General features: G+C 34.9%; 1 protein-coding gene across 1 annotated transcript in view; it reads left to right on the top strand.

Annotated features, from left to right (window-relative positions):
* The window catches only part of Mmp16 (matrix metallopeptidase 16), a 236,945-nt gene extending 213,047 nt beyond the window's left edge, over nucleotides 1–23,898 (top strand). The window contains exons 7-10 of the mRNA XM_051198439.1: nucleotides 5,088–5,226; nucleotides 16,979–17,129; nucleotides 20,705–20,820; nucleotides 23,166–23,898. Of these exons, the coding sequence (XP_051054396.1) occupies nucleotides 5,088–5,226; nucleotides 16,979–17,129; nucleotides 20,705–20,820; nucleotides 23,166–23,497 (738 nt within the window). The 3' untranslated portion in view covers nucleotides 23,498–23,898. The remainder of the gene's footprint in view (nucleotides 1–5,087; nucleotides 5,227–16,978; nucleotides 17,130–20,704; nucleotides 20,821–23,165) is intronic.
* The last annotated feature ends 21 nt before the right edge of the window (nucleotides 23,899–23,919 follow it).

Here is a 23,919-nt window from a genome sequence, read left to right as displayed (position 1 = left end):
GACTTACCATGTTCCACTACAGCAGTAAAAAATAATGGCTCTAACTTAGTTTTGGTTTTGAAACAGTATCACAGCACTTTCCAATTTCTAACACTGAAGTTATCTGATTCCCCACAGGCAAGTTGGTAGAAACAGTTTTGCTATCAATTATTTGTTGAGGACTCTCTTGGAGTGTATAGAAGGTCAATTACCTTTTGAACTCTGTTTTTAAGTAAACAAAGCTTTGTGGAACAGTGAGAACAGAAGGAATGTTCTCAAGAGCATATTAGCATAAAGCAATTAGGCAACAATAATAAGAGTTAGCCACTGCTGTTATGGTAACAACTGCCAGTGGCCTCTGAAACAACCTCACTTAGGAATCTTTCAGAGTGTCTTGCATTGCTCTTCTTGGGAATTCTTTGCCCCAGCTCCCCTTATCTCTTGGGGACAAATTTTTAATTCAACATAGTCCTTTAACACATCAGTTGTTGACAAGTAACTTTGTATCTCTTTCACTGAAATTATAAACTATTTCCCTAGGCCATTCCTGATGGTTAACCTTCTATCACCTTTTCAACATCCTTGCCTCTGCACTACCTCAGTTAACTGGAGACTTGGGGGTTTTATTTCTGTTAAATATATTCTCAAAGCACACATTTGCTTTTATTTCTACAGCTTCCAACCCTGAGTTCCTTGTATTATGGTTATGTCTGCAGTGAAAGAATATGTCTAGTTCATGGCCAAGATGGAAATAAACTCTCTAGTGTGGCCTCATACCTCTTATGCATCCTCTATCATATTCTGAATTTTTTTACATCCCCAGCCCCTACAGCATGACGTGGTCTTGTAACTTTGCCTCGGATGGCAGGAGCTATAAGATACTAATGGGAATAAGCAGGGATGTCAACTGAAAGGCAACATGATTCTTTTAGAAAGAGGAGACAGATGAACCCACAGGCCAGTTGGTTATGTCCATACACATGATGTAAACACAATGAACATTTCCCATGGAATATTGAGCTAGAATACAATGAACTGAATGAGATGTGTTTTGCTTTCTGTGCCTAATTTCAAATATATGAATTGGAATTTGACCAGCCTACAAATGTTCTTGATATTCAAGCCCAAGAAGATGAAAACAATATTAAATTGTAATGTTACTGTATTTCACAATTGTGTGTGGAGTTTAACACCCCCAATGATGTATATTGAATGATGGCTCTTTGTAATAAATCTGAAATTCTCATAACCATATTAGTGCACATTCTAAACAAGCATAAATTCCAGAAGAAAAATGAGAAAATGCAGCAGAATCTATTAGTGAAAAGAGAGTTAGCAGTCATTATCTCTTACTTTCTCCTAAGGAATTGAAGCAACACTTCTGTAGTGATCATTAAGTATATGTGGAAATCACATAAAATAAGTATCTGTGTTTTGTATATACACCTTAAACTATGCATTGTTGTTTATCAATTTATAAGCTTTAAAAAGTTGTATTTGCTATGTTATGATTTAACAAGTAGTAAGGAATAAGATAGTGGTCAACCCCAACCACATAATTTTACATTTCAGTGTCCGTATATATATTTTAATATAAACTAAACTGAAACCAAAGGAGTTTTAGAAACATTTTCAAATTGCATAAGTTACTGCATCAATAGTAAGTCTCAATACCAAGGACAATTTTCTGAAATGTTAGCTCCTTAACTTACAAACACCTCTATGAATTTAATTTATTTAAGAATGTACCCTTCTAAATTGAAATGTCTACTATAGGATATGACTTCCTAGAAGTACTTTAGGAAAATTTAAGAATTTATTCACTTTTGGGGAAGCATCTAGCTAATATCTTATTTCCTTCTGCTACTACAGTGGGCCTATGCTTTGATCATTTTTCATCAATGTAGACACTATGAAAAGTGCTTAGTCAGTGCATATAGACCGCTGCATCTTTAGTCCCAGAATTTCCTTTGGCTGATATTGTATTGATGAGATATAAAATTCTTAATAGCAAAATCATTACACACATTCATGACTGCCTTAGTAGGAAAATTATTTTAATGGTTGATCTAAACATTAGGATATATCTCCTAATGTTTATATACTAAAAATAGCTTATGTCAATTACCAGGACATGATAGTGCAAACTTATCCAAAGGGCATTGCTTTTGCAATGTACATGTAATTATGCCTCTCTTACAGTTCTGATCTTTTTCTTCCCCAGGTTATCTTCTTAATTTTTCTTTCCCAATATTAAGGAGTAATATATCTAACTAACTATGTAAAATCCCCTCTCTTTTTTTAAGTGCTGCAATTCTCTGAAGTCTTCTGTATAGGAAGTAACCTAAAAGCTACAGTTTAATGTGAAGTCTAGTGATTTTACTTGTATGGTATCATAGTGTTTGATTTTGTGCTTCTAGCATGTGTTTATTATGATCACATGGATTATGTACTAATTCAATTATATGGTATCAAATATACTTGTCTTAAACAAAGGCAGGACATCTTTGAGGTCAGCTTGGTCTATATAATGAGTTCCAGTAACCAATGCTTACTTAATGAGTCTATTACAAGCTCCTCTCATCCCACAAATTATGTACATATGTATATATGGATAAGTATTCCAGTTGTGGTTTTCTATGCTGATGCAATAGCTGAATTAATAAGACCAAGTTTAATAAATAGAGCAAGCCTGAGCAAAGCACTCCCTGGAGAGTCTTGGAAATAGGAGAAGAAATCAGGTGGCAGGTACAGGGACTGGCTCTTAAATATCTAAGCATCTGCTGTGGTGGAGCTGCCTCTTTATGAAGGTGGGGTCTGGAGAGAGGGGAGTAAGGTAGAAGCAGAGTTCCTAGCTAAACATCTGGGCAGGGTTTGGAATGGGTAAGTAAGATCACAGTGGAGATTCTCAACAATATAGTTTACTCTTTTATCAACAAAGATGTTGGCAGTGACATTATTTATTGCACCCAATTTCAGGATCAAGTTATTGGAGGTTTGACAAACTTCTATTTACTGATTAGAAGGGTTATTTTTCCGTTATATGCATTTACAATATTGTGTCTTTTCATGGCCTGTGTATTGCCTATATATTTCCAGATTTTTAGAGAACAATTGATTAAAAGGCAGGTGTATCACCAAAATTTGGGTGATAACTTACAGAAAGTACTTCCCTAGAGCTCCCTCCAAATTTCCAGTAAGCTTCACTGGAGATTTTATTCCTCCTCAGAAAGTGTTTGTGGTTGTCTTCAGTCTGAAAAGCGCCCCTTTGCTCTTCATGAGAGGAAGTTTGATTTGGTGGAATAATAATTTTAACCATAATATGCGAGTGAGCTTCTATCCTTGCTTCAGGTATCTCTCTGTATTTAGTAAACAAATGACACTGACATTTAGACACTAACTGGTAATTAATGTAAAGACTAGTGTCTTAACCAAGTTGAAAGCTCATTAAGAGACAGAAAAAGAATAGGACCTGTATTCAGAGTCAGAAATGATGTTACTGTTGTCTTCTAAGTAAATGATGTGCAGAGAGAACCCATAATATCTAGAACAAGAACACATTGCAATGGGACAGGTGTCATGTTATCTTGTTGTATGGCATCAATAAGTACCAGAGGACACCTAGTGTCAACACCTGAATCAATGCACAGGGAACCCTTCCACCTACCTAGTTTTTATACAGACCATTGGCAAACATTCTACCAAGTGATTCACAGATACCAGAATTGAGAGAAAGGCAGTAAATTGTAATCAAAGTAAAATTGTGATATGCACTTATCTGTATAGTAAACATTTGATTTCAAGTGAAATAGTTACTACTATATGTGTGGGAATATGAAATGTAGTGAAACTTAAAGTTAAATGTTCATGAATTGTAAATAATTTTTAAAATTACACCTGTGTTTTCTAGTATCAGAACACTTGGAAATATTTTTTTTTCTCAGCGTTCAATTGGAAATGATTCAGTATTGCCAGATGCATCACTTTTCATAGTTTTTTTTTGTTACATATTGCTTTTCTTGTCCATTAATAAGGATTTATATGAAAATAAATTATTTTCAGTCTAATTTATAACTCATTAACTTTAAACAATTATGGCAAGCCAAATTTCTCTAATTCAGTAGACTAAGAATAGATACAAGACCTGTTTTAAAACTGGGAATATAAATCAGTTTGCAAAATCAGATAGAAGAGAAAATTAGTCTAAGTGGAATCCTCTGTGATGATTGTCTTCAAGATAGATTTGCTTATGTAGAGTTACCATTACTGTCCAATCAAAGACACATTGAATGATCAGTCATTACACAGATAGCAGCTATAATATGGGCATTTAGAGAGATGTAACACTTCTGTGCAAACCTCAGCATCTGGACCATGGAAATCCTGTGTGTGGGTTAAAATGCAACTGTGTATCTAAAATGCACATGCCATAGCTTGTAAGGAGTAAAATTTTCCTGCCCTTCACCCGTCTGGTCCCGCCGCCGGGCTCCAGCCCCAATTAACACACTGAGACTCTGTATTTGATACAATGCTGTTGGCCCGGTACTAGTTTCTTATCAGCTAGCTCTGTCTTAAGTATTAAGTATTAACCCATTTCTGCTGATCTATGTATCTTCACGTGGTCTCCTTACCAGGGAGTGGGACACACATCTGGTTTCCCTGGTCTCTCCATGCTGACTCCTCCTTACTACCTTCTCTTTCCTCCTTGTCTCCTAGTCCCACCTATCTTGCTTTCCTTTTGACCAACAGTGCTTTATTCATTAACCAGTATGAGAAATCTATACAGAGTGACATCTCCCATCAATAGCTGAAATCAGTAAACACCTCCCACCATGAGGAAGCATGTTATCTGTCCTCATTTTCCATCTAGAAGGTCTTCAGATAGCAACAAATGAAAAAGCTAGAGTATTGTAACACCATAATTATTCACACATTATGGTTTAGAGATGGAGGGATGTCCTAGCTCATTTTTATGAAGTATCATCAGGTTGTGATGATGGACGAAAATAAGAATCTTAAATTAGCTTGAAAATTGCTCAGTGCACTGTTACCCCTCCAGTGCTGCCAGGCCTGAAGAAATGCTGAGCATTGCTTTTCTTGCTTTGCAGGACCAGTGGTTTTGGCGAGTGAGAAACAACAGGGTGATGGATGGATACCCCATGCAAATTACTTACTTCTGGCGGGGCTTGCCTCCCAGTATTGATGCAGTATATGAAAACAGTGATGGAAATTTTGTCTTTTTTAAAGGTAAGCATGTTTTCTCAGACTGGTCCTATTATATATTGAGCAGCTTGGTTAATGCCCTGTAATGTGAAAGGAAGTTAATAGTAAAGGTAATTAAGATTATATAATGGATTTAATGAAGAATAATATATATGGAGTAAAATATGTGTGAAAGTTAATGTTTGATTTTATACATTTATTTGCTGTTTGCTTATGTGTAATTCTAGGTTTGGTGACTTACTCCTCTGTAGGTGTTTTAGATTTAGATTATTTACAGTTCAAAATAATAAAAGTAAGGGGTAGAACAGGGCCAGAACATGCCTGCAACTTCAGCTACTTAGGAGACTGACATTAAAGCAGGAGAATCCCTGGAACCCAGTGGTTTGAGACTAGTGTATCTTGAGAATTATAGCAAGACCTTGTTATAGAAGGGCAGAGAGCGGGTAGGGAGGGAAGGAGCCAGAGAGGGAAGGAGAGATGGAGGAAGAAAAATGGAAAGAAAAGAAAGACAAGGAAGAAAGCAAGGAAGGAAGGAAAAGAAAGAAGTGGAAGGAAATAAATAGCTATGCTTCATCTGCTTGTTTGTTTATTTCTGTATCTGCAATATTTGGAGATGCTTACTATTTTTTGTGGTAAGTGTATTTGTAACTCGGGGTATATAACCTTTGCAGTTTTACTGTGCTTATGCAAATATCTTCTAACAAACTAAGCAATTAACCATAAGGATGAGAGGTTATGACTAGAAAATTTACCCAATGATCAGTATTCTGATATTCGCTTAATTATTGTGTATCTCAGCAGTTTATCTCACAAATGCTGCCAAGTACCTAGCATGCAAAAGTGGATTACTTTGCAAAGTGAACTGTTTCTCTGTCCTTAAAACTTGAGAATGGATACCTTTAAGCAGGGTTTAGGGGCACAGGTATAAAACAGACTGCTGGAGAATTGAATGATTTGTGAGGACCCATCTGAAGTGAAGCTGAGCCTTGGACCATGGGCGATTCATATTTGATGTGGAGTTCATGGGTTTGTCAGGGCTAAAAGTAAACTCAAAACAGGATACAGTTTGAAACGGGGAAAAAGAGAATCTTAAGGAGAAAAAAAAGTATGTATTACTTTCAGTTTTGAATTAGACTTTGATGTAATGATGAGTGTAGTGAAAACAGTTTGGTGACATTATGTGTGTTGAACCTATATAAAATGAATGTATGCTTGAATTCTTTTCCTTTGTGGATCATGTCTTGATTGAAATAGAAACAGTGGTGTGTAAGTTATACATCATGGGCAGGAGTCTAGTATTACATTGGTATTTATAAACTCTTCTTAACTTCTTGGTCTGGGCGACATTGCTTATCCCATTTTACTTACTGGGATTATGATCCATATTATTCCCTACCTCAGAATTATTAGGACTACTAAATTATTATCACATGTGATGCAGTTTGCACATATATGCTGTCAGTGCATGTCAGTTATTGCTGCTATTATTATTTATTACTATTATTATTACATTCCTGCTATTTCATGGCAGTTATAACTGAAATATGCATTATTATACCACTATGAACAAAGTACACACATCACTGTCGCCAGGCAAATGGGATTCCTGGCTGGGTTCTAAGTCTTGTTAATAAAATGACTTAGAAAGAGGCTAAGGCCGGGCAATGGTGTTGCATGCTTTTAATCCCAGCACTTAAAACGCAGAGGCAGGCAGATCTCTGTGAGTCCAAGACCAGCCTGATCTATAAGAGCTATTTCCAGGAAAGCCTCCAAAGCCACAGAGAAACACTGTCTCAGAGAGAGAGAGAGAGAGAGAGAGAGAGAGAGAGAGAGAGAGAGAGAGAGAGAGGGAGGGAGGGAGAGGGAGAGAGACTAAGAAGGAAGCTTAAGGCCAATTGAGTTAGACATTGAGAGAAAAGCAAAGCAATGGAGTTCAGCAAGCAGCCACGCAGCCACATGTCAGAAAAAGAGCCATGGGTTAGAATGATTGGGGTAATTTTATACAAAAAGAGTAATGAAGACCAAGTGTCAGTGAAAGCATGTCTAGGCTTCTGCCAGTATTAAAAATATAATCATAAAGATGGATCTTGTTTATATTTTATTACCCCTAGATTTTCAATTCATGAAACATTACTGGCTGCATGGTCATTACTTAGTAAACATTTTAATAAAATAATGCCCTTAAGTGATAATTAAATGTCAGTAGGAATTAAAAGAAGGGTGGCAATCACAGAGGCTGTCAGTATCTTCTGCTTCCAACCACATATTCATGCTCAAGAAGTTAGCCAATTATTGCCTGGTGAGGGGATGGGGCCATTGGGAGAGTTAATTGCTTAAGAATAATCAGTGCATTGCCCCTGCCTAATAAATTTTTAGGTAAGACCTGAAGTGTTCAATCATTATCATGAAATTGATCTGGAATAAAGTTCAAGAATAGTTACAGGTACAAAAATATGGAGTATAAAATTTAGTAAATCACAATATCTGCATCCTACACATCTTATTCTTAAAGCCTATATCTAGTAAAGGGTTGCAAATAAAAAGCATCTATATTGCAAAGAAACAAAGAAAACTTTATGGACATACCTGTTTGTTCCTATGTAGATTATAAGACACAGTCTCAAGTTGGTCGTTAATATAGTAAGATAACGAGATTGTAGAATTATCATTTTGTTTATATATCTTGAACAATTATAAAGGGACTGAGATACTATAATAACTATAATATTTGTAAACTAACACCAAAGCTTATCTTACTTTCATACAATTTGGAATGAAGGCAAGACAATGTTCAAAAAGAGAAAGGTAGTTAGGAGAAACTCAGTAGCCTGCAACCTAACTCCCATTGTGTGATATGAAGAGGGCCAGACAACGTCTCTTCATATATTCTGTTTCATGGCTAAAAAGAACAGCAAGCTAAATGAGAGTCAAGTCCACATAACTGTTTTCCAAAGTTAAAAATGTTCTTTACTATGCTAGATAGTAAATGAAGCTCTTTACTAATATGAAAAGCTACTGAACTATGATCCAAGAAGATTCATTATGCAAGTACCTTTGCAAATGTCTTTCACACTGTGTGTCAGTGTGGGGAAAAAAAAAAAAGTACCAACCAAATAATCAATGGGAATTGTTTCCAATGACATGTTAGTACAGAAAAATGTTAAAGGTCTTATCATTTAAAAGTTTAAATATTTCTCGGTCTGATTGTAAAACAGTACATAGCACTTATATATTACAACACTCCACTAAACAAATGTAAAGAAATTTTAGGTTATGTATGTTTTATTCATGGGTACAACAATCAATACCACTGCAAAGTGAAATCTGATCACACTTATCTATAGTTCCATTGCTGTTCTACTCAAAACTTTTATAGTCTTCATTGTAGTAGTCATTGAGAAACTAAAATCCATGCACATAAAATTCATTATTCAAAAATAAAGTCTATGAGATTATTACATCAATTTGAGTCTACTTTTACAGCTACTATTAAAGACAATAAGTAACTTGCATAAAGAAATAAAATTAGGTACCAGTGAAAGAGAACAGCTAGTTCAGAAATAGGTCCAAATTTATAGCTAAAAGTAACGTTTTTCTTTACAGATTTCTTTGTAAGTTTCAGAAAATTTCAGTAAGGTAAAACCAAGGACTTTTCAACAAATACTGCTTAAACCATTGGCTATCTGTGCACAAATTCTGATATGTATGTTGGAGCATAAATGAATCCACAATAGCCTCAACCTTGTGCTGAAAGCAGTTGATTCTCTCGGTGTTTTATACCAAATACTGGAGATATCCGTGGCTTGAGTTTAGGAATGAAACAGAATGGCTGAATTGTAATCCACAAAGATTTTCTTTTTTTTTCTTTAAAGTAGAAAACACAACAGTGTGTCTTGTGTGTGTATTTCCACTTGTCCCCAGAATATACAAAGACATTTGAAAACTTAATTTTATGCAGTGCAATAAAACTTCAGTGAATATGGAGAAAAATTTCACCAAGATTAATATACAGATTAGAGATGTGAGTTGAGGGAAATGGAAAGGAATACAGGCAAGCCTGTGGAAAACCGGGGCAGGGGGGAGTAAAAGTACCATTATTATAGTTATTTGATATTTGACATTATGACAGGTGTAGCTATATGTGTACATAAAGTTTTATATGTGCCAAGTATCAATTTTTTACAAATTATATATTTTAAATTCATATTATTCACTTGTCATTTGTTATATGATGATATAAATGCCAAACAAAGCTGTTATATAAAGGAGGAAATCTATTAGTATTCTACAAATTCGCATATGCTGGGTCATAGGTATTAGAATTAGTTCTTTTTTATGTCTAGAGCATGCTAAATATAAACACCTAAATAACACATTTCTCATTATAGTTCACTACTGAATAAGAGAGTATATGCTAATTAAATTGGAACCCCTCACAGAAGAGTTTCCTCTTTCATAGCAACTTCCTGTGTTGCCTTATATCCTAGTATTAGGACTCTTTTTAGAATGAGGAATTAAGTCCTAATAGACAGGTAATCCATTTACCAAAGCTACATTAAAAGCAATGCATAATCTTAAGTTAATGTTATATGCTACTATCTTGAAATGACTTTAATGTGTGTTCTAATAAAAAATCTACACTGGTAATCATTATGAAATATGTCATCAAACATATTTTTCCATAATCCCACCATGTTATATTTGTTATAGATATTCTGTTTTTACTAATTTCCATAGTTTACTTTTGTTTATTTTAATGTGATTTTCTATTAAATTATATGCTCTCCATAAAAACCCTTAAGATTTTGTAAAATGAAGAAACACAAAATTTGATATTTTAAGTGATATTTAAAAATGCAATAAATGTATAGATGTATAGTTTTTTCCTTTTAACAAAAATAAAGTCATTTCACAGGGTGGAAAGAAAGCTCAGTGGTGAACGATGCTACTTTTGCAGAGGACCAAAGTTTAGTTCTTAGTGCTCTTACCAGATAGCTCACAGTCACATCACCTGTGTAGTGATAACTTCCCTGGTAACGACATTCACAGAACCACACACATTCCCTATACATAACTAAAAGCTTTTAAAACATAAAAATTGAACAAAGTCTTTTGCATAATGTCTCACTTGCTGAGAGAGTTTAAATTCTTCTATGTATAGGTGAGTGTGAGCTGGGTATGAGGATGGATGCAAAACAGTTTGTTCTCAGCATACATTTATTTCATGTGCAATGATTGATTGGGTTACATTTATGCTTATGTGATCTATATTACCTTCCTCCCCTTATTCCTCTACCTTACATTTGGCAGCTACTCTGAATGTTTCTTCTTCATTGGGTTCATAAGATTGTTTCTGTAGTCAAAGGAGTAAGAAAAAGAATGTGCCTGTTAGAAGGTAAAACAAGAATATGTTTTGTACCCTTGATTCTACAAAACTGTTCCATTATTCTCTGGTACCATTGATATCATAGAGTCACATTTGGGGAACATAATCATGGCAGATGTTTACGTTCAATTACAAAGCAGATTGAGTGAATGGTTATGAAATAATAATATCAAAAATAGACTGTGTAGAAAGTAGAACAGGTAAAAATATCCCTGAAGTTGAAAGGAAATTTTAAATTGCAGAACAAGCAACTGTCAAAATCAAGCATTTTAAAATTTGTCTCAAATTCCTATTTTTGTTATCACTTTATAACTTTAAGCAGGAATTCTTACCACGTTTGACAGTTTCATTTCCAAAGGCAAAGAAAAAAAGAAGATCACTTACAGAATGGAACCAAGAATATTCATTTGAAGACAAAATGAGGCTCATAACATTGAGAAGAAAAGTACTAAAAAAGATGTGTAGCAAAAGAGAAAAATTAGAATCTTCTAAAAACACCAGAAATTGGTCAAAACTTGCTTATCTCAGACTAGTTTCTGTTCCTGGCATTATTACTTTATTTCAAATGAACCAGCACATGTTTGTGCTACTCACACATCATTGTTCTTGGGAGTTTTAGAAGTTCTAATACAGTTCATTTGAGATCAAAGTAATTTCTGTTTTATACAGTGCAATGAATCAAAGGAAACTACCTCATGTAAGTAGTTGAATGTAATCAGCACTTATTTGTCTCTGAGAGATAACAAAAAATAAAGTTAAACTAGATTTTTCAGGATTCTTGCTTAATGCAAAAACTAGATGCCAGACGTGTGTCTAGCATTACTTTAATTATAAATATTAATTTAATTATAACTTTTTAATTTTATAACACAATTTTATAATAAGAATACATATCAAGAACTTTCTTGAGACCTTGATCTCAAATATAATAACACTTGCCATACTAATGATTTTTAACCTATCCCAGGAACATTTAATTGTATAGTAAAATTTAATATTTGATAACTGAAACTTTTCAATGATATCATATATTTAACCATATCAGTATTCCAAAAATCTAGTTTTTTTATTTTAATTAGTGTTATTTTCATTTGTAATTCAAACTGTTTTCTTCTATGTCTTCTAACACCAATATTACCTATATAACCAAAAGTTGTTCATAAATTTGCATTGCCTTTTTTGTTTATATTTCCAAGGAGCAACACTAGGTTAGGAGGTCAGAAAGGGTATTAAAGTTCTCAAATGAAGGTGCTAATTTGTTAGGAATGATCTCCTGAAACAAAATCTGAGCTTCAAACTCCAGTGTAACAATCTGGTATAGAATTCAAAATTCTCTGCTTATTTGATATCATTGTAAAACCAGAAAATAAATCTTTCAAAGAAGTTTGGTGACTTCCAGAGTTTAGGTGTTCCTGAACTCCTGAAATGTAGATGAGAAAAATTAAGCCAAGTCCTAAATAATAAGTAATAACATAGATATGTTAATTTACTGTTGGCTATAAATACACATACATATATGTATGTATATATATGAGAGATCTATAAACACAGAGTATGTGGTAAGGAAATTGAGCATCTTTGTATATGCATTCAAAATCTAATTTTTAACCATCTCTGAATGAGAAATGTCAGTTTATGTTATACAAATTAGGAAAGGAATTCCTCCACATAGTGACTTACCCATGATCTCACAGGTTGTATTGGTAGATATGACATCCTCCATATTTATTTAACTTCAAACCTGCTAAATGCTTCACTAACCAAGGCTACAAAAACCTAACACCCCCAATACCTTTTTGACAGTATTTTCAACCCATTAAAATTTTCACAATGAATATATGGATATTGAAAAGTATTTTGCCTAATAAATAATATTTACTGAGTGTGTACATATGTGTAATATCTTATTTATTTTATTTTTAATTTTTATAAAGAGAATTTTTTTACTAAATATCCTTAGCTCTCCTAGAATTCACTAGGAAGACCACGCTGACCTCAAACTCACAGAAATCAGCCTACCTCTGCCTCCTGAGAGCTGCAACCAAAAGCACATATGACCATGTGTGGCTCTAAGATTTTTTTCTTCTGAAAATTAGCTACTCCTTGAATTGTGCTCTTATCTCTCCTGCAAGGAGACTACATTCTGTCTGCTTTCTTCTTAATGGATCCTATGATTCATTTTTGGTTGTTTCTTTTAGATTTATTGTCAAGTAAAATAGAATTACATGACCCCTTCCCTTGCTACAGGTAGCACCTCACAGCTACCTTCCCTCAAACCTGCTCCATGCCCCCACTACTCTCAAGTTGATAATTAATATTACATATATGTAGTTCATAAAGACCACAAGAGTTAGTACCTTGTATGCTGCTCCACAGCTAACTTGCATCTCCTATTTCAGTGATTCTCATCAAACTTGAGAGAAGACATGTGATAACTCACAGCACAGGAGCTGTGCAAAATTACCATTCCTAGAGAGTACCTGGTGTCTCATTCACTCACAGTTTTGCTCTTGTTTACTGTGTCTATCTTCTTTCTTTTCAGCTGTGTTACCCAGTCTCTGCCTTCTCATCATCCCTGTCTTGAAGTAGAGGGAGCACATGCAAAAAAAAAAAAATGTTATGGAGTACTTGCTTTTAGAAAAGACCACGGAAAAGCTTTATATTACTGACAATAAAAATGGCCTTCAAGGGACAAGTTCTAGTGACAGAAAAATCCATTGACTGTAATGATATATTCAATATGAAAAGATAATGAACAGTTTATGATATGATCCGCTGCCTAAGTTTTACAGCACCTGCCTGAATAAAATTAATAAGGAGATAGATTGTGATGGTTAATCTTAACTGTCAAGTGTATACAACCTGGATTCCACAGGGAAGAGAGATTCAATGAGGGATTGGCTAGATTAGTCTAAAGGCCTGTCTTTGGGGAGATGCCTGGATTACTTGTTAATTGATGTGAGAAGACACAGCCCTCTATGGCAGCACTATTTTCTGGGTTTTGATTTAGGACTACCTAAGTTTAGAGAGCAGGTTGAGTACAAATTAGCATGCATTCATTTATTTCTCTCTCTGCTCTTGACTGTGGATGTGATGTGACAAGCTATTTCATGTTCTTGCCACCTTGACTATCCCATAGCAATGTAATATAAAATGCAGTTGTGAGTTGAAATAAATTATTTCTTCCCCGAATTGCTTTTGGTCAGGATATTTGATCACAAAAGGTAAATGAAACTATAACACAGATCTTAAAATGAAGTACATCTTTCACTTATAAGTTAATTGTGTGGAAAAAAATCACAACAGCATATACTATTTAGTTTTTCAGAGTTTTTGGCATTGGCACTAGAGAAAACCAGTTTGTTCATTTGTGCCATCTCTTTCTATCTCTACTCATTACTACTATGTTAGTCATCACCATGCATAATATTTCTCCTTTGTCTAAATTTCTCTAGTCCTCTATATGGACCTCTTAAAAGGCATTTCTTTCTAGAGGCCTAGTATGGCTATCCTGTAACTGCTATTTACTCTTCCCCAGATGACTTCACAGAGTCTTACGTTCTCAAATGTCACATTATACTTATACCCTACAAATTTCTATAATTATACTGGCATGTAGTTACCTCTACCAGTATTTTTTTAAGTAGAGCTATCACTACTATCTCACACCCTTGTTTTGAATCTGCAGCTTCCCACCCATCTCTAATCATATTTGCTTTATTGAGTAACACTCACATTCCCTTGTCTATCTATATAAAGCATAGCCTGAGAGCAGTCTCAGCGATTATTTATTCATGTTTCTTCCAGTCAATCAGTGAAACTATCAATTCTAACTTCATAATGGATTGTGAGTACACTTTCTTCTTCCCAACTCTATTTCTTATCATTTAGCTCAAACTATCTCAAAACCATTTTAAATAATTGTTCAATGACTTCCTGTGTCTTTTGAAATAAGATTCAAACTTCCATAGACTCCTTGTCCTCACCTCTAACCTTACCATGTGAGCTGCAATAGTTTTTTTTTTTTCTAAACATACAGCAAAGTTTTCCCATTACACCACCTGCTTTCAATATTTCTTCCATATCAAACAACCCTTCCTGATCTGGTGTCTTTGAATATATGTGTAAATTAATATTAAATAGAGGTTGTGTTATGAGTTATAAACATAGTGTGGTAAAGGTAGAGAAAGATTGATCCTGAAGGCTTACTAGACAGCCAGCATAGCCATCTTGGCAAAGCTCTGGGCCAGTGAGAATACAGTTCCTAGGAAATGAGGATGTTGGATTCTGTCCTTCACATGCACTGTCATGTGTGCACACCTGCAAATGATACTACCTACCACACCCATATGTACACATACACCAAAGATTGGGTGAGGATCTTTCCTGAATTCAATGCAAAACTATCCCCGTTTTTCTCCATCCCATTCATGTCCTTTAATTCAACATACGCATTTTTCTCTTCAAAGTTGTTTTTACTTGTTACTTTTCCTGTCTTAAGATTAGTTTTTCCCTTATCCCCTTACTAGATGATCAGCCTTAGGAGATAGGAAATGACCTTCTCGTTCACCCCTTTCTTACTAGTGCCTACAATACAAGATGTAGGAAGTTAGTTGTTGAATATATACATTTAGTGAGTTGGTTCTCACAAAAAGCTGGTGGTCTCATTTCTTTTTTCTCTGTTTGTAACACTATTTCAAAAGACCCTGAATAATCTTTTGAAAATTAAAATTGACCATGTCCCTTCCCTAATTTGATCACATTGAGGTCTCTACCAATGCAATCATAGACTAAGAAGTCCAATATGTTAGTTTTCAGTATGTTTCATTACTCATTGACCATTGTATTCCGGTGATCTGTCAATTCAGTGATATCAAATTCCCCTTCCTTGAGTGGTACTTCTTCATTCTTTAAAGTTAGGCATGTTATTTTTAAAATGCAAAGATATTTTCACTAAATTTAATGTAAATTCTTATTGTGGGAGCTTGAATGTGTTTGTTATTATTCATTGGCTTTTTAGTCTCTGCAGTTATATGTGCAACATTTATTTTTCACTAACCTCTTCTATTAATAGGAATGATAATGATAGTCCTCAAACTTTCTTTAGCATTCAAATCTTATACTTGAAATAATCAGTATTTTAGTTTAAATGGTGTGTAATTGTAGTAGAAGGTTTGAAAATAAATGAGATGACCAGTTATTACAAGCTAGAGATGGGTTTCATTTGGTATTGTGTTGTTTTCAAGGAAGCATGTTGTCTTATATTTTTTTTAACATCTGTAGATGTAGCATGAATTTTGCAATGTATTATACTCTGGTCTGAGAGAAGATTAAACTTCTATAAAAACAGATAAGGTATAACATCTGTTAAGAAGCACAAAACTCACTAATCTCTAAATGTCAGCCTCCAGAGGGTATGGTTTGGAAGAGATTGCTGGGTCATACAATTGTTCATTGGAAGGCAAAGAGGGAAGAAGTTCTTTTAGACAATTGGTATTTACTGATTTTAATGCCAGTGTCTCAGTATTAGTAAAAGTCCTCATCTGTTCTTACAGAATTGATTTCATGATCTGTATTAGCCACTTTCCTTTTCACTGGGACAGAATACCCAAAAGACACCTTAAAGGAAGAAGCTTGACTTCTACTTACGGTTTCAGTGGGTTTTAGCCCATCCTAGTGGGAAGTCAAGCAGAACAGGTAGGCCTGTGTGATGGTGCAACAGAGCTGGCATAGTGGCCTATTTTATCCAACCAGATCCTACATCCCAAAGACACCAAAACCTCCAAAATAGCAAACTGAGAACCACCATGTGTGGAAAGCAAAAGCCAAAATTATAGTAAGAAAAAGGAAACATCAACATTAATGTATTGCTGAATTAAAAATAAATCCCATTCAGAAACAACAGCTAGAGACTAAAAGTGAACAAAATAAAATGGCTTCCTAGCTGCTTAGGGAAAAAACTACTTTCAGTGGCCAATTGAATCTACAGATAAGATTAAATATATTAGTTATGTTCTGTTGTTATGAAGGGACCCTATGATGAATGCAAACCCTAAAGTGCATTTAATTGGGGACTTGCAATTTCAAGGCCTTAGTTCATTAGTAATGATAGGTATGGTTCTAGAGAAGTAACTGAAAACTTTACATCCTGATCCTACAGCAAAAGACAGAGAACCCCTGTGACTGACATAGGTTTTTGTTTGTTTTTACTTGGACTATCATATCTGTTTCTAAAAGTGATGTTTGAGTGAGAATGTCAATATTCTGGGTGTGACTATGACTGACTTATTTCCAGGATGTGTTGCGTAGTAACTTACATGCCTACACTGACAGGTATCTTGTAATTGATGTTTCACTAACACATTCTGTATGCACATTTATTTCACACAGGTAATAAATACTGGGTGTTCAAGGATACAACTCTTCAACCAGGTTATCCTCATGACCTGATTACCCTTGGGAATGGAATTCCTCCTCATGGTATTGATTCTGCCATTTGGTGGGAAGATGTTGGCAAAACCTATTTCTTCAAAGGAGACAGGTCAGTATATATATGATATACTACAGACACATACATTAGCAGTTACTTAGTGATTTGAAAAGTTCAATGATAGACATTACTGTAAATAATGACATATTTGTATGTAAACACAAGAGTTAGTATGCCAGAAAGATTGTCAGTGTATTTTAAATATATTTCACTGACTATACTCATCTAATATACTCACTTATGAATACACTATATTCTTCCTCTTCCCTTGATATTAATATGTATTTAAGATATAATTAAATATATGTGTAAATACATTTATGCATTTCTATGTGTATCCCTGGTATAGATTTTCTGTAACCATTTATTTTTTGAAAGAAATAATTGCTAATACAAATTTGATTTTTTTTAAACATTTGGAGTTTTTTTCATTTTGAATATAATTATGACCATTTCCAAATAGTTTAATTTTATTGCCACTTCTGAAAAGCAAGACTAAGAAAAATAATGCTATAAAAATGGGTTCTGAGGGTCCATGAGCTCCTCCTTGTTCAAGTCAGCTGTCTCTGAGGGTTTCTGTAGCCTGGTCTTGACTCCTTTTCCTATCACCCCTCCCTCTCTGCAGCTGTATTCAAGGAGTTCAGCTCAGTGTTTAGCAGTGGGTATCTGCTTCTGTTTCCACCAGCTAGTAGATGAGGGCTCTATGATGAAATATAAGTTAATTATCAATCTCATTATCAGGGAAGGGCATTAATGATAGTCTTTCCATTGTTGCTCAGATTGTTAGTGGGGTCACCCTTGTAGGTCTCTGGACATGTCTCTAGATTCAGTTTTCTCTTCAAACCTATAATGGCTTCCTCTACTATGGTATCTCTTGTTTTTCGCTCTCGTCTCTGGCCCCGACTCAATCTTTCTTGTCCCACATGTTCTCCTCTCCTCCCCTCCTCTCTCTCCTAACTCCACCTTCACTCACTGCTCTGACTCCCTCAGGAGCTCTTGTTCCTTTCACCTTCTATGAGGGACCTTGCATGAATCTCTTAGTTTCCTCCTTGTATCCTAGTTTCTCTGATGGCAGACTGATAGCTCGAAAGCCAGCATTATACCGACTCAGACTGCCTGAACATAGGTCTTAGTTAGAAGGCCTGGGCAGACTAAAGGACATCTGACAGTGTAACCAGGATGTATCCATGGTGCATGAAAGGACTGTGGTAGTACGGTCCCAATGAAGGGTTGCTCTCTTAGTCTAGAGGCAGAGGCCAGGGCCTAGACCCTACTCCAAATGACGTACAGATTTTGATGATCCCTCCTGGAAGGCATCACCCTCCTGTGCAGTTGTAGGGGGTGCAATGGAGTAGGAGGGGGAGTCATGGGGCATGGGAGTAAGGGAAGGAGAGGGAACTGGAATTGATATGTAAAATAAGAAAAAGTAATAATAAAAAAAAAATGGGTTCTGTTTCTTAAGAATGTCTTCAGATACCAGCCCTCAGATGCAAAGTGATCTCAAATTCTACTTTCCACTCCTTGTGAGGAGAGGAAAAACTTACTTATTTTGACAAATTCACCCAGAATTATATTCTTATATGTAGTTTCTAATAAAAAATTGTACTGCTAAAATAATTTATGGAAATGTGATTGCTATGAATATTCCACGGCCTATGATATAAGTGTTTGGATGAATATTGATGGCTGAGTGTTATAGGAATACTCAGGAGAAAGAAAAAAAAATCTCAAAATAAATGAAAACCAATATTGAAGGAAAATAGAGTAAAAATGGCCAGCAAAGTTGTCATAGGCATGCTGTGTCTAGCAAAGTACTAGTGACAGCATAATCCTACATCATACTGAACTATGAACTGAAGAGTTGTTTTAAATTTAAATTTCATATTATTAAAATAGAGGAAAGATGGCTTAGGTTCCACTGCTGGATCATTGATTCAACTTGGTACTAGAGATGCTATAAATATTGCTTGCACACTATCACAGGGGACTTAATTTACAATATAAGTGGAGATCATTGAGCAATTCAAGTGTAATGAAATGATGTATTGTGTGGATTCAGTCTATAGGCATGATACCCTGCATAAAGTATATATATTATTATATTGAGATTGTCAGAAAACTAATATGATTTCTGAGAATTTAATGATGTTATTAAGTGGCCATGCTATCCTCAGGATTTTCCCCATAATGCTAATTTGACACTTTAAATTTCACTTTAGCTTACAGTTATATCATCTGCAAAAAACTACATTGTGATATTCCATTATTTAATTTATCATTGAAAGAAAAACCCAGACAAAAAAATGCTTAATCCTATACAAATTGTATAATATACAATTACAAAGTGTGTTCTTGCATCTGTAGATTCAATAATTGGGGGAAAATGTGTTCTCAGTTATCTATGCTATTAAGTATTGCCTTATTTCCCTGTCATAAATTGTACTTAGTTCAGTTTAAGAAGTAATTACATATGACCTTAAATTCTTATGAAATATTTACTCAACAGTGATCTTTAGATTATGTCTAGGTTCATTTCCTATTGCTGTGGTGACCTGTGCAATCCCTGACCCTAACTTACTGCTGCTCTCTCAGTTTTGATCCCTCACTGCTGCATTCTCTTCTCTCTCTCTCTCTCTCCCTCCCTCCCTCCCTCTCTCCTGCTCTGTCTCTCTCCTGTGATCTCTCCTGTTCTCTCTTTCCTGTGCTCTTACTCTCTTCCTCCTGCTATCTCCTGTTCTTTCTGTCTTGCTTTCTCTTCTGCTCTCTTCCTGTTCTCTCTCCTGCTCCCTCTTTCTCCTATTCTCCCTCTCCTTCTCTCTCCTACTTTCTCTCCATCTCTCTCTTGTTCTGTCTCTCTCCTGTGCTCTCTTTCTGCTGTTCTCGCTTCTGCTCTCTCTCCTTCTATCTCTTGCTCTCTCCTTCCTGTTCTCTCTCCTGCTTTCTCTTCTGCTCTCTTCAAGCTCTCTCTCTCTCCTGCTCTCACTCCCCTGCTCTCTCTCTGTCTCCTGCTTTCTCTCCTGTTCTCTCAATGCAGCTCTCTGAGACTTGCTGTTCCTCTCATTTCTTGCCTCAAATATCAATATGTTTCTAAATGCCTTACTTTGTAATGTTTTATATTTACTTTATAACACTTTATGTTTTGCTCTTTTCACGGCAGTTACTAGCTCACAATATTTTATATCTTCATCACTGATTTGGTTTGTTGTATTTATAACTACATATCTAAAACTCTAAGGTTAATAAAACCAAGTACTTATCTGTTCTGTTCAGGATTAGATCTTTATAGCCATCAAGATTTAACCTCTATATGTGTCTATCTGGGCATGCATAAGTGTATGTATGATTTTTGGTGGTAACTCATGCCTTAAAATTTTATTAGATTGCTTTATGCTCTTAGCATGATTAATAACTTTAAAAGATTGGATACTCATTTTATCATATAAAGGATATGGATAATAATACACTGCATAAGACAGAGAATAATTTTTATGTCAGTTATCATTCCAGTGATTTAAACAAGTTTTTTTTTTTTAATGTCAGTAGCAGGTGCAAAAGCATACAGCAAGCATCAAATAAAATATAAATACCTGCATGATACATTTATGGTTGTGTTCATCTAATTTTAGATATTGGAGATACAGTGAAGAAATGAAAACCATGGACCCTGGCTATCCCAAGCCCATCACCATCTGGAAGGGGATTCCTGATTCACCTCAGGGAGCTTTCATCCACAAAGAAAATGGTACACAGCACAGGCACTACTCAACACCTGAGTTTCCTATTTTAACATCATACTGTTTTATGTTAAATCAAATAATTTGAAAATACCATGATAGATCTAATTTCTATTTTTATTTTTCTTAATAATTTATATGTAATATTACTCTGAAAAGTTTTAAGTTAATTCATTTAATTTTATTAATATTTATTGGAAGAAAATATAAGTAGTAGTTTACTATTGAGGAATGTTTATAGTTTATTAACTTGATATACATATCTATTAAAATTCCTGAAAATGTGGGTAGAATGGGACTTTGTCCAAAGTTTCTGTCCTGAGTTCAGCCAATTTCAAAGGCACCTTTTTCTAATCCATGCTTAGCTGAAGACTCCCCTCAACACAGTCAGACTAGATATCATTATGTTTGTTGTAATTGTTACTTATTTTCCTCTTTACTCTTATTCTGTCCTAAGTAATTGTGTTGAACCAAATTCCATTTGTTCATTTCTTCTTAGCCCTCATTCTTAAACTTTGTTTTAAACAGCTTGATAGGTATTTAATTATCCTAAAACTATGGCAGAAAATTAACCTCTCCTTCAAATTATTCCTACATTCCATATTGTTGAAATAAAACTCTTCTTCAAACTTAAATGACACAACAGACTTTTATAGTTTGAGCAAAATAATTTACAATATGAAGTAACCAATGAAGACCTATCTGTCATACCTAAAATTTCTTGAGTTTGCAGAATTCTTTATCCCAGAGTGATACCTATCTGAACCGGACTGTTTAAGAAGCAAAGTCATGTTTTATAGCTCTGGCTGAGGAAAATTAAGTTTCATTTGGTCTTAATCATATGTATTTGCCTCTAAACCTCATTATAGCTCAATAAATAAGAATAGGAAAATTAATTCTTAATAGTGGAGCAGTTACAAAAGATAAAAACAGTGCTTTTTTTAGCAACAAAATCTGAACTCTTAAGCTGTAACATTCTGTTTCCAATAGGTAACTCCCAAAATATATTTTTTAATTACTACAGCATTTTTCTGAATTTGTTGCTGTTGTTGCTACTGCTGTTTTGCTCATTTTATTTTTACCTAAAAACAAAAGCAAATATAAGTATTACAATCAGAATCTTCACTGTGTATATATCTTAAGATAATGAAATATATTTCTAAGAAAATCTACAAGTTTGTGTATGTTAGGAGCTTTAGGACATCTATTATTTTTAATAATAATATTTTGGATCATAGATTACTCAATTATTTGAAACTTCCTATATCAACTATTCACAGATGAACTATAAATATTACTCAGATATATTACAATAAAATTGTGATTTGTTTTCTCTTTAATCTAAAAAATTTAATGGTGAATGTATACCATAAGGTATACATAGGTGACATAAATTTAGGAAAAGAATAAGTATGTATGAGAAATGGAGAAAAGAAAGTAGGAATGACCCTCATCCAGAAATGAGGTTAGTGTACAACATTCTATAAATATTTGTTTGCTTTTAAAATTTCCAATAGACAAAAGAAAGTATCTATAATCCACTTAATTGTCACGGTTTCTTATCCAAATAACAAAGGGGAGCCTCTTGTTTAGGAAGATTAAAAAAAATCCCATTACTGAGATATTAAGAACTTGCCCTGACTTGTGAATAGGTGAGAAACGTCTTTATTGTGTATTGAAAAAGCACCTCAGTGACACTTAGTGGATAGGCAATGGTTTGCTTTTTCAAGCAATTCAAATTTTTCTGATAAAGGTTCATATCATGTGAATTATGTGATAGTAGTACTTTTATAACCCAGAAAAAGGATGGCACCCTCTTTACAATCCACAATAGGAATGGCTATACATAACCTGCCACCCATATATTTCAGTCACAGATTTATTAGACTTTAGAACACATGTGCCAAGTTTGATGGCATATACTTGAAACCTAAGCACTGGGAAGGTTGAGGCAAGAGAAATGATTGCCATATATTTGAGACCATCTACTTTCTATAGAGAGTACTAGGCCAGCTTGGGGGCCAGACTTAGACCCTTTTCCAAACAGGAGGGAAGGAGGATGAGCAGGAGGGAGGGAGAGAGGGAGAGACGAAGGAAGGAAGGAAGGAAGGAAAGAAGGAAGGAATGAAGGAAGGAAGAAAACACCAAAAAAGGCACAATTTCTGGAATATAGCCTTTGTAATACAGTGGAACTGAGGATTATGTTTTCTTCCTTGAGAACTTAAAGGGGCTTAAGATCCTAAAACATATGTTTTGAGAAGTAGTCTATTTAATTAGTATTTATATGTATATACATGATCACAAATAAGTAGAGCCTGTGTATGTATGTTCTCCTCCCACCCCCACCCCCCAGGATTTACCTATTTCTACAAAGGAAAAGAGTACTGGAAATTCAACAACCAAATACTAAAAGTAGAACCTGGGTATCCAAGATCCATCCTCAAGGATTTTATGGGCTGTGATGGACCAACAGACCGAGATAAAGGACTCAGCCCACCAGATGATGTAGACATTGTCATCAAACTGGACAACACAGCCAGCACTGTGAAAGCCATAGCTATTGTCATTCCCTGCATCTTGGCCTTATGTCTCCTTGTATTGGTTTACACTGTGTTCCAGTTCAAGAGGAAAGGAACACCCCGCCACATACTGTACTGTAAACGCTCTATGCAAGAGTGGGTGTGATGTAGGGATTTCTTTTTTCTTTCTTTTCCAGGAGTTTGTGGTAACTTGAGATTCAAGACAAGAGCTGTTATGCTGTTTCCTAGCTAGGAGCAGGCTTGTGGCAGCCTGAATCGGGGCTGACCTTCCAAACCTAGAGGGTTGCTGGTCCTGCACATGAGTGGAAATATATTCATGGAGAAGCCTCCATGATGCACAGTACCTGCTGTTCTTCAGTCCTCTGTCTTTCTTTGTCATTCAGTTGTAGGCCTTTCCTCTGCACGCTCAATGCCCAGTCAAATTTCAGGATTAACTGAAGAAGAGGAAATATAGAAGAAAAGTTTCTTCTTAATTTTTTAAAAATCCTTTTCCTTCTGAAATCTGAGCCCATTTCTGGGAGAAAGAGAGAAAGAGAAGGAGAAAGAGAGAAAAATAGAGAGAGTAAA

Source organism: Phodopus roborovskii, unplaced genomic scaffold, assembly GCF_943737965.1.
Source record: "Phodopus roborovskii unplaced genomic scaffold, PHOROB, whole genome shotgun sequence".
NCBI classification, from domain to species: Eukaryota; Metazoa; Chordata; class Mammalia; order Rodentia; family Cricetidae; genus Phodopus; species Phodopus roborovskii.
This window is presented reverse-complemented; position numbering and strand designations above follow the sequence as displayed.